The 12,130-nt window shown below is 32.6% G+C and overlaps 1 protein-coding gene across 2 annotated transcripts in view; it reads right to left on the minus strand.

Annotated features, from left to right (window-relative positions):
• The window catches only part of THOC1 (THO complex subunit 1), a 57,258-nt gene that overhangs the window by 21,300 nt on the left and 23,828 nt on the right, over positions 1–12,130 (minus strand). For both annotated transcript variants that reach the window (XM_051970364.1, XM_051970363.1), the window contains exons 5-9: positions 11,176–11,294; positions 10,659–10,707; positions 9,729–9,824; positions 4,429–4,511; positions 3,063–3,136 (exon numbers count right to left, since the gene is read on the minus strand). In XM_051970364.1, the coding sequence (XP_051826324.1) occupies positions 3,063–3,136; positions 4,429–4,511; positions 9,729–9,824; positions 10,659–10,707; positions 11,176–11,294 (421 nt within the window). The remainder of the gene's footprint in view (positions 1–3,062; positions 3,137–4,428; positions 4,512–9,728; positions 9,825–10,658; positions 10,708–11,175; positions 11,295–12,130) is intronic.

The raw sequence follows: 12,130 nt of genomic DNA on the forward strand, positions 1-12,130 counted from the left end.
GTTTTTGGAAACAGCTAACGGTCATTTGGGAACAAAGTCTGGTGAATACAGTTGTTCAAATCAAGTTAGGTTATGTCATTCCTAGTGCAAAATGAGAAGTGACTATAAAGGAATGAGAATGAATTTCTTGTGTGTTTCTGAAGGCAACCCCAAAAGAGGAGCTCCAAAAATGTTCTAAGCAGTGGCAGTGTCATTAGAGTAAGTGTACAGCCTCCCCAAGGTGACTACTCTAAAGATTAACATTCACTTGGATGTATACTTTTGGTATTTCATTAAAAAACCTCCAAATCCTTAAGTAAAAAAATAACACACACAAATACAAAATTGCAGGATTTCATAGCCAAATTCCACACTACCAGAAATCAAATTTTTAATAATCTCAACTATCCAGAATACAGTTGTAAATAATGGAACATAATTTATATGCTGGAAGAATGCAATTATCATGAAGTCTTTGCAATTTACTCTTTAGGAAAATTATAAAGACCATGTTAGACTCTGCCCCAGAGCCCAGCTGTTTAGAATGAAATGTAAATTAAGGTAAACAATTTAAGAATTTTGGTTGAAGAAGAGTTCTCATTCAAGAGGTAGGACAGAAAAGATAGGTTAATCCTAAGAGGAGAAAAAAACTATAAAAACTCCATAGAAGAACTACTTTTTAAAAAAGTACAACCGTTTGGAGTCATTTACTGAGCTCTATGAACCCTGAAACCTTGTATTAATTACCATATTGATCATTATAAGAAAAAATATGGTACAGAGCTATAGTCATGATGCACCTGGGTTTAACACTTGCTATGTGATCATGCCAAGATCAACTCATTTCTTGAAGTTTGAAGTTTTCTAATCTGTAAAACTGGATTATAATGCCTATAAAATCTTATTTTATAGATTTATAAATCTATAAATTTATAATTTATAAATTATTTATTTATAAGAATTAGATAATGTTTTGCAAACCTTGAGAGCACTATATAAATATCAGTTATGATGATGATGAAGATGATGATGATGACCTGTCTTGAATTTTTAAAAGTTCAATTATAATATGGGACAATGAAAACAGAAATTAAGGACCTGGGTTCAACTTCTGATCTTGAAGCTTACTACCTATGTGCCTTGGACAAGTCATTTAATTTCCATGAGCCTAGTTTTATTTTATCGGTAAAATAAGGGGTTTGAACTGACTCTGAGAATTCTTCCATTTTAACTCTCTTTAAGTAAGGTATAATACATTTTAAAATATTTCATCAAAAATGCTTATTAAATAAGTTTTGACATAAATAGTAATTTTATTTTAAAATTCCATTTATATGCAATACAACAGCCTAAGGCATGCAACTAGTCTTGGCTGTGGTAAAAGACTAAGTAGGAGAGAAAGCACAAGAGCTTTAGATGGAGGAAGAATTATGAAGATATAAAGTTTTCTGAAATTGTGAAGGAGGCAGACTTGGGGGAAGGGAAATTTGTGAGGGTCACAAGTTATCCTTAAGGAGGAGGAGGAAAGAAAAGCTAAAATTGAAAAAAAAAATCAGTTTAGAGCTGGAAAGAGACATATTTAGTTCAATCTCCTCATTTCACAAATGAAGAAACAGAATCCCAGAGATTAATTGACTTGTTCAAGTTCACACTGGGACTATGTGAAAGACTGGATCTAAGTTTAAGTCACAGTATAACAGCTATATCTAAAAGAGAATTCAGGTTATAAAAAATAATTCCATTATTTTATGGGTGAGGAAACTGAGGCACAGAGAGGCTGAAAAATTTGCATAAAGAGGCAAGACTTAAACCTATGTCCTCTTATTTCAGAGTCTGCTCATTCCCTGGAGTACTGTGTTGCCTCCCCGACCTCAGATTCCAGAACTGGAGATCCATTCCCCTAGGACCCTGCTGCCTATATCAAAGACTCATAGGAAGGACTCAAATAGGAATATAATTGTCAAGTATGTTGCTCAGGGTAAAACTTTACAAAGTAAAAGGTGAGAAAACTGTAGCACAATACTAATTCCCCTGAAAAAGGTCTGAGTGATTTAATGGACTGAACTCAGTATGAGTTGAGTGTGCTATCAAAGTCCAAATCTGACTTAAATTTGAAATGAAATGAAATGAAAATGCCCTACATCTTTTTTTTGGATCCTTTATAACCTTGGGTTTTAGGAGTTCTTTTGAAAATGCAAAAAAAATCCCATAATTTATTAAGCAATTATCAATTAGCGCTCAAATTATCAGAATGAAGGCAGAGAATGACGAAAGGTAGAGTTTGAGAGACCAAAGTGGCAAATTTTGGAAGTACTTTAGAAAGGTACCAAAGACAAATCTCAGTTACTTTACAGTAATGTTCTAGTGGCTGGGCCATGACACTCAAAATCTTGTTACAAGTACCACAGGTGGCCACTCCATTAGTTCAGTATTAATATCAGTACAGAATTTAATCCCTTTTTAAACAACATTCCTATGGAATCATATGTTCATAGAAACAGGGATTCTAAGAGAATATATCTTTCCAGTCTATAGCCCCAGAAGTGGGATTTTGGACTCTATCCCCTATAGTTATCTGTGATAGCAGCAGAACCCTAGCAGAACAGAAATTTCAGAAGGCTGAAGAGTGAAGAGTTGGGGCAGGGATCTGGGGTAAATGTGCAAGGGACTGAGGCCAGGAGGAGGTTTTCTTTTTCTTTTCCTCTTCTGGAAGCATGTCCCATAACTCAGAATCCATCAAATCCACAACTGAATATTTTAACATGGAAAAAAAGAAGAAAATGGAGAACAGCTCCGTTTTAAAAGTGTGGTATATATTCTGATGCTATATACCATAAATGTTGAAGGATTTATTAACTGAATACATGTGAGTAATAAACAAAAGTACCAAAGATATTACTATTCCTGACATCAACTACTATGGCTACATTGAGTTACAAAACTTTAAGGTTTTTAACCTCCTGCCACTTACCCTAAAAGCAACATTTTCTTCCTCCCTGGTCCTATATCCCTTCTAATAATTTGGCAAGATGTGAAGATCATCTATTATAATAAAGACAATGATAAAAGTTCCCCAAACTCACCAACTTGTTGGCGCTTCATCATCTCCCATTTCTCCTTCCTCTACTTCCATTCCTTCATCTCTATCCTCAATGTGCTTTTTAAAAACAAAAGGACAATGTTGATTTTTAAGGACACGAACAATGCAAGAATTCTAGATCACTAAGATTTCATAGGTAGCCATTAATATAGCAGTTTGGGGATCATGAGATATTATAAACTACTGTAGGTACCATTGTTAGACATATAATAATACCTGACACTTCAGGATGAGACAACCTTTGATGTGTCATATCAGCTCAGCATCCTAAGGCTAAAAATGTAATCATGAAGACAAAGGAAGATAACTGAAGTGACATTGAATCCAGACTTGTATGTTCCCTCTTATCCCAAATTCAAGACTCAAATCCATGACATACAAGTCATTTCTAATTTAGGGGGTTTCATACGTGCTGATTTAAGAAATGCCCAGTGGTCCAGTCTACCAGCACTTCTTCCTTCCTACTTTTACTGTTTGGGATTTTTCTCCTTTTTTCTTTCAAACTTTTCTAGTTGCTTCTTACTTTTGTCACCACCATCATCCCTATCTTATCGTCTAAAGTAGTGATTTTAGTGGCTTTAGAGCTAGAAGCATGGTGGGGAGCTATGAAACTGATTTTTGATTTACAATATGGACTAGGGTATGACAGGCAAAAAAAACTCCAAAAAACAAAAAAAACTCAGGGCTAGCTAGGTGGCACAGTGAATAGAGCATCAGTCCTGAAGTCAGGAGGACCTGAGTCCAAATCTGGCCTCAGATACTTAACACTTCCTACATGTATGACCCTGGGCAAGTCACTTAAACCCAACTGCCTCTGCAAAAAACAAAAAAAACCAAACAACTCCATTCAAAAGCAAAAGATATTAGAAATCAAAGGGGAAAAAAGAAGAAAGAGAAGTAATCAGCCAAGAAAAAAAAGACTATGGTCTGGAATTTACAATTTTTTTTTCCTCCTTCATGGACCTTTTCAACCTCCAAAATGTATCCAAATGCATAAGGAGGAATTTTTGGTTTCCTAAGCTGGAGTACTAAATGGTTTTTTTTTTTTTTAAATAGGCATACTGTAGTATGCTTATAACTATTAGTATAATCATATATTAGGCACCAAGCTATACATTAAAATCAGCTTCAAATTTCTAGTTTGCTTCAGAAATGTTTTTAAGTGTTCCTACTTGAAAGATAAATAAATGTACCATAAATTCCCAAGTTAAAGTCAAGACTAAGGTGCTATATATTTTTTAATTTGCTAATGCTTAATAGCTCTGAATAAAAATGCATTTCCATCCTGATACCAAACCTTCAAAAACAAACTTGCAATATCAGTAAGCAAAATTTAATATAATTCTCACCTTCTGACCCAAAGTGCTCTCTTGTTCATTTGTGTTGAAAACAGTGACATTTTCAAGATTAAACTGACTTTGTAAGTTAAGACCTGTTTTAAAAATAAACAAAAATATGCTGCTATAATGAAAGCGCTAATTATTGGTATCAAAAGACTCAAAGATCTAAAATACTTGCAATTGGAACAGCAATGATATAAAGTTAAATAAATAGAAAATTAATCTAAAAATCAAACTATCATCTCTACATTGTGGACAAAAGTAAAACCAAGTCAATGGTTTGCAAATCCTTTTTGAAATTCAATTTATAAACAGGTACCTTCAATGAGAACCTGTTAGTTCTTTAGTTCTAATCAACTTTTAGATGGTGAATAAGCTTTAGAAAACCAGAGAATACTAAAAGTAGTTTTCCTATGTATATTACCAATTCTGAAGTGAAAAAGATTGTGAAATATCTTTGAAATGCTTTGGAAATAGACTGCAAACAAGTAGAAAAGGTCAGAGAACAGCATGATATTTAAACACTACTTTCACCTTATAATTATCTCAAAGGAAAAAATAAACAAAAAAATCCCTCTCTCAAAGACAAAGCTGCATTTCAAAGATGGTAGTTGGATGAATCCATGATTTGTACTCAAGAGAAATGGAGCTTTGCCACAAATATCCTGTGACAACTAATTTGTCATCCTGTGTGATTCTTATTCAAGTTTTTTGTTAAAACTTGCACAGGTTTACCCAACATTCCTAGAGCTCCTCATCCTACCCACTTTTAAGTGATTTGGAAGGTATCAAAGAATGTATGATCAAAACCTACACTTTATCATGATTGTTGTTGGTATCCAGATCTAAATACAGCAAATCACATATAGTCTATCTGAAGAGACTACAAAGAATCATTACTTCCTTAGTCATGAATTCTTGTAATGCAGCCAAAGTTCACATTAGCCTGTCATATTATCATATTACTCTATTGACTCAAGAGTTTGCAATCTACCAAAACCTCTCAAATCTTTAGATGAACTATTTTATCTTGTATTTGCAGATATGATTTTATGAATTGAAGTATAAGACTTTATATTTATCTCTTAAATTTTAAGTAAGGCTGCAGGTATAGTGAACAGAAAGTTAAATTTGACACCATAAAGAACTTGGTTCAGTTCCTGCCTTTGACACATACACATTAGTTGTGTGATCACAAGCAAATCACTTAACTTTTCAAATCCCTCAGCCATCTAAGACCTTAGGTTAGAGAGCAGTTGTTGTCATCTCTATTAGTAGAAAGAGTTTCCATGCCAGGAAGTCTCTACATGGATGAAATCATAAGTCTAGACAAAAGCCAAAAATATTTCATCTCACAAGTTTTGATTGAACATTTTTGCCTATACAGGTATTTTTAGATCTTGACTCTTCTCATCCAGCATGTTAGCTACCTCAGTTGATATAATTTGCAAATCTGATAACCAATGCAAGTCAATGACAAAAATATTAATACAGGGCTCAAGTATGGGGACTTCTTCAGAGACACTAAACTATTCAGTCCAGTCATTCAAATATCACCTAGATTTTCCATATCTATCCTTTAAGAAACTTATGGAGAACTTATCAAATATTCTTTATGTACTGAACATACATCATTCCAATGACCTAGTAACATACAAAAAAAAAAAAAAAAAAAAAAGGAAGGTTACTTTACAGTAATCTATACTTGGAGAAGACATGCTAGTTAATTACAATCACTACAATTCATAAATGAATTCCTTCTGGTCAGAAATTGAAGTCAACTTTGCTAGACTACAAATTGCAGAATGTTTTCTTTTCTTTGAAAAGCAGAATGTATGCCCTTCTAAGATAGTTCAAAGATCACTGACAAGAAGTAACTTAACAATCTACTGATTCTTAGTACATCTAATACTTCTTTTAATATTTTAGGATATGGGTCATCTACATTTGATGACCTGAACTTATCATGAATATCTATGGTCTCTCTATCTCCCTGTTATATTTGGCAATGAGTTTCCTATTAGTCATTTCTGTTGTCTTTTCCAGTACAAATAAATACCTTTCTCCTTGGCAGAGAAAATGGAAACAAAATTAAGAGATACTTCTCCAAAAGATTAACACTATCTTTTCTTTGAACTTCTCTTCTCCATCCCCCTTAGCCTTAAGTTTCTATCAGCAGTCATCTTTTCTTGAACTTTTGCTTTTCCTCAATTTAACACACAAATTTTTTTTTAAAGTTTTTGAACAAGTCTTTATTCATTTAAATTAGCAAAATATAGGCTGTGAGTTATTTTCAGGTAAAACTGCCTTAGCAGTGAAGCAGAAAGTTAAGTATCCACAACTTGGGTACCTGTAACTTGCCTCTTTCTTTTAAATAGCAAAATGGCATTCTGTACATCGACAGAATTGGTGCAGTGTTTTCCAAATGAATGTTAACTCTGTTATGTTAACACACAAATGTTAAAAATTTAAGTTGGCCCATGAATTTTGTGATCCATATTAGTCTTTTTCTGTCCTTTCACTCTTCATCAGTACTGATCCTCTTGTGTCTTCAAAATGTATTTCTTGAGAACTTCCAATTCCTCTTGGATTGGTTTCTCCTATAGATTTGTCTAAAGAATCCTACCTATTTTTTGAAATCTACTTGTTTTCAAATTTAGAACATCTCTAGGCTTGCTCTTCTATTACAAATTCTGAGATGGTTTAATAACAATTTTCCGTGATGTTTACCCCAGTTTACCCCTTATGAGAACCAGATCTAGAATACCACTTACTCTCATCAGTGTCTCCCTTTTTTAAAAGATAAAGTCATCATTTAAGAAACTATTAGCAGTTTTGTTTTTGCTGGAAATAATGAAAGTATTCCAACAGCTATCTGTATAATTTAGGTTTCCCTCTAATTGTTTATTATGCTGCCAGGCCAGTTTATGGTTAAAACTTAGTGCTGCTGACAAATTGATCTTTAGTACTCTACTGATATTATTGCTTGTGTTTCAGCTTCTATTATCTCTACTCAAGTGCTCTTCATTATGTTTTATCACCATCTTATTCCCATCTCTATAGAGTTATTTGAATTTATCTATATGTATAAAATGTGATCTCTCCAGTCTCTTTTATTTATTAATTCTACCCTTTCTGAATTAGGTATAATATGCTAGAACCATGTTATGGTCAACAGCTTTAAAGATTTGTTTACAGACTTTATACCATATCTATGGACTAATTTAGCTATGTAGCTACATACCATAGTTTTCATCTTTTTCATACAATTTCTTTTGTGTCTTCAAGCTTTCATATTCCTATGTATTCCACTGATGTGTCTTTGTAGTTGTACCAGGTTAAATACACTTAACATGGATGGAAACAAGACTATCTGGAGGGGCTCTGACATTAGAAGTCAAGTCTGTTCTTGAATCATACAAAGAAAAGCTTCCAAAATGCTGGAGAATACTTTGAGTGAATATATAGTTACCTGTTTAATAGCTTATCTTGTGTCAATATGCAATAGACTGTTGTTGAAAGTTTTTTGGTAGCCAAGTCAATCATGAGACTTTAGATGGTTATGATATACATACAAGAAGGTCTCATCTGAACAAACCATTTAAGGCTGTATTTAAATAGCTTCTAATTAAAATATTTTCTTGATCCCAGTTAACAAAAGAGTATTTTATTCTCTATCTCAGATAATTTTATTACTACAAAGATAGAGTTTTCCGATTTTAAAAGAATGGGGCAGGTGGGAAACTATGTGGAATATTGCTTATGCTATTAATATGTTCATATATTTTGCTCATCTGCCTTTTTATGTTTAAAAAAACCTGTTGTTTTAAGGGATGGCTTATTGGGTAGGAGAGGGAGGAGGGTTACATTAAAAAAAAAAGTTTATGACATAAAAATAAGATAAAAAAATGTAAAAAGTTGCTAAGTTGTGTCACTCTTGTTCAGACTGTTGAATTAAGTTATTTCTTCTCACATTTTCATTGAAGGTGCCTTCAATATCTGTGTAGATGAAACTCAAAATGATTTTAGGCCATTAAGGATTTAGACAGACTAGTGGCTATCAGAGTCATAGTGAGATTTTTTTGGGGTAAATACTATCTTAGATTCTTTTTTTTTTTTTTTGAGCTTTCTTCCTCCTTTGAGATATCTTGAAAACAGATCCTTATGTGCCTTTAAAACGGTGTCACTTTATAAGCACAGGTTTCTTCTGAAATGAAGATCCAATTGCACTGCCTTAATCCATCTATTGAAGAGTCTCTGATACTTCTTCAAATACCAAACTGAATACAGAAGGGAATAAAGTTCAAGAGTAGTGGATTCCACTATTACAGTGAAAGCAACTCATTATAAAAATGTTGGCCTGTTTGTTTTAATTTCACTTCTTTTTGTTGTTTTAGTTTTAAGTACAAATGTTCCTGGCATAAGCTGGTCTGCCTGGATCTCACCCCTAGTTCTCTGCTGGTTTCAGGACATGAAAATGTTCTATATGTTTGGATAGCTCACAGCATTCCTTGAAGTGAATAAAGAAATAGTCAAATGTGAATTCATTACATAGCTCATGGAAATAAGAAATAACAGTGCATGTATATTAGGCCATCTTATTTTTGAAGTGCTTAGGACAAGCATGAAGAAAAAGAGGCAGGAAGATAGCCCATTAGATGGGGCACTAGCCATGTAATCAAGATGACCCAAGTTCAAATCTTGCCTGAAATTCTTATATGATCCTAGGCATGTCACTTAACTGCAACAACATCCTTTGCCAAGGAGAAGTGAGTAGAGATGTTCAATACAGAATGTAATAAGGACTCGAAACTATTCTAAACTACTTAATATATACTTTTGTCCTTAATGATGACAATGGAGAAGGAGGGAAACTATGTATGGAAACTTGGTTCAATATTTGTGAATATAAACACTGATTATTCAGATGCCTCAACTATTTATTTTTTTAAAAAGTACTGGACGGAAAAATCATTAAATCACAGATATTGTGAAAATATAAGATAATGGATGTGAAAATATTTTGGAAAGTACAGTTCAATTAAAATGAAAATATTACTAACTAAAAATTAAAAAAAAAAGGAGCCAATAGTTTTATTTTTGTATTTTTTACTTTACTTTTCCCTATAGATTTTATCTATCAGTAGGATAGAAAGCAATAATTTTCTACAATGCCTTTTATGAAATTATATAATTATGATCAATATGTTTGTTAAGATTCTATTGCTAGGAATAGCAGACAACAATCCATTTAACAAATACACAAGAGTCAGCTGTTAAGTCCTTTGTGCCAATTTATAAAATCTCACCTGATTTCTCTGACAATGGAAAAAGTCTGGCCAAGAAAAGCTGAATCCTTCCACAGAACACAGTATTCTGGGACTTTGATAATCTTCTAAGGAGATCTAAAACAATATATAGAAATGAAAGCAAAACAGAAACAAGAGAGGACCTCGTGTTTATCAACCATATTCAAGTGCTTTAACTACATGGTCAAAAAAAAAAAAAAAAAGATATTCTCCCACAAGCGGTAGTTCTCCAAGTGTGGTGTATAAGGTCTCCCTATTTTTTCTTCTCTACATAATATGGATGTTTGCTTTTAAAATATAATTTATTATTAACCAATGGTGTCCTCTCATTAATTTCATCATTTACTTAACAAAATGATATGCAATGCATTATTAGTACAGACACAGGAAAATAAGATATAGTCTCTATCCTCAAAGTCATTTTCCCTTTTCTCTTCTATTTATTATAAGCAGAAGGACTGGAATAAAAGGTCGGTAGAACACTTTTCTCACAGACTAAAAATATTTGACAACAACAACCCTAAAGGTAGTTACTCTAAAATCTACTGAACTTTTGTGGTTGCCAATTTTTTTTTTTAAAAAACAAACTGTATAATAATAACAGTAAAAGTTGATATTTTATGTAGTGTTATATATATATGACTCTCAAAACAACACCATTAAGTAGATATTATTAACCTCATTTATGGTCACAAAAGTAGTATAAAAATAAAATTCAAACTCAGGTCTTTCCTGCCTCCAAATCTAAAACTATTTCCTGTATATGCTGTTGCCTAGAAGTAAAACTATACCACATTTTGTATGTCAGTTGTCAAAATTTCACAGTGTAAATGCTAAGATTTTTGTTTCTTGTATTAAATAATTCTCACTAATCTAAATGCAACCATTATAAAAGATAATATATTTCTACTAGTAAATATTTTTACTTACCATTGCACATACGCAACAAATAGTTTTTTCCAGCAGAATAGAATGTATTCTGTAAATAAAAGACCTTATTATTATATGGAATTTGTAGCACATTCCATTAACTTTTACAGTATTCTTCCATAAATGCAGCAAGAGTAAGAAATTTAGTAACAAACTAAGTTTGCTCTTCTATTACAAAAATTTAATTTCGAAAATACAAGAGAGATGAATACCTGATACTTAACAAGTGTTTCATTTAATTGCTTTTGCATGATCAAATTTCCTATTTCAGCTTTCTTCAGGGATATGACTCTCACATGACTCTCTAGGAATCTAAGAGTAATTTAAGTCATCTCAGGACACCCAATACAATTTACAACGGGATAATCCTTACAACCACTAGCAAATACATGATCTTTTGTCTCAAATTAGAGATACAGGGAGAATTACATGATATATATTGTTATGATACTGGAGGATTTCCAGAAAGATAAATAAGAGAAAAAACAGATTTAACAAAAAAGAGAAACAAACTTACTGATTTCCAAGTGGCAACATTTTTCTCCACAAAGGTGAAGATTGTGTCACATTGATCCAAAGGAAGACAATCCAAAACATCTCCCAATAGTACAAAAGGTGTAGATGCTGTACAAATACCTTTAAGTGGGGGCATATTTCAATTAGAAAGTTTAGAGAATTGCATGTTTATATAATCTATGAAGAATAATGCAGAATTTTTTTTTTAAAAAAAGGACACTTTAAAATGCTCTTTTAAAAAAGAGCACAGGGAGATTTACTTCAGTTTAAGAAAAGAATAATGGAGATCAGATTCCATGCCACTTCTCAGCCATCTCTCTCTCTCTCTCTCTCTCCTATTCCTAATGCACAAACATTATTTAAATAAAGAAAAAACTTTCCCCCCAAGAAATCATACTAGTTATATACACATGGGAATTCAGTCGAGTCCAATTTCAAGTTCCAGCTTCACCACTTACTAGTTGTGTAGCCCTGTAGCAAATCACTTAATCTCAGTTTCTTTATCTGTAAAATGGAGATGAATTTATATCTATCTACACAATGGATACAGATATGTACATGCATGGATATTATGTGTACTGTAGACACATATACACTGAACAATTTAACTGGACCTGGGAGGAAATGGTTTCTAATAATCCAAACTGGCAGTGTCTTGAAATTTCAGTTTTAAAAGAGTTGCCTTGGACATTTAGAAGTTAAGCAACATGTTAAAGAGTCCCAGAGTCTATATTTTAGAGGTAGGACTTATGTTACAGGTTTTCCTAATCCCTAGCCTGATTCTATGTACTAAATCATGTTTTCTAATACCATTTATACTATCTATCAAACAATGGTACCGTGAGAAATTTTGTGAATCTGAATTGTTACTTTTTTGTGAATATGAATTGTTACTTTTTCCTATTTATCAGAAAGTACTTATGCACCATTTTGGGTACACTATTTGTTTTACACTA

The sequence above is a fragment of the Antechinus flavipes genome, chromosome 1, assembly GCF_016432865.1.
Source record: "Antechinus flavipes isolate AdamAnt ecotype Samford, QLD, Australia chromosome 1, AdamAnt_v2, whole genome shotgun sequence".
NCBI classification, from domain to species: Eukaryota; Metazoa; Chordata; class Mammalia; order Dasyuromorphia; family Dasyuridae; genus Antechinus; species Antechinus flavipes.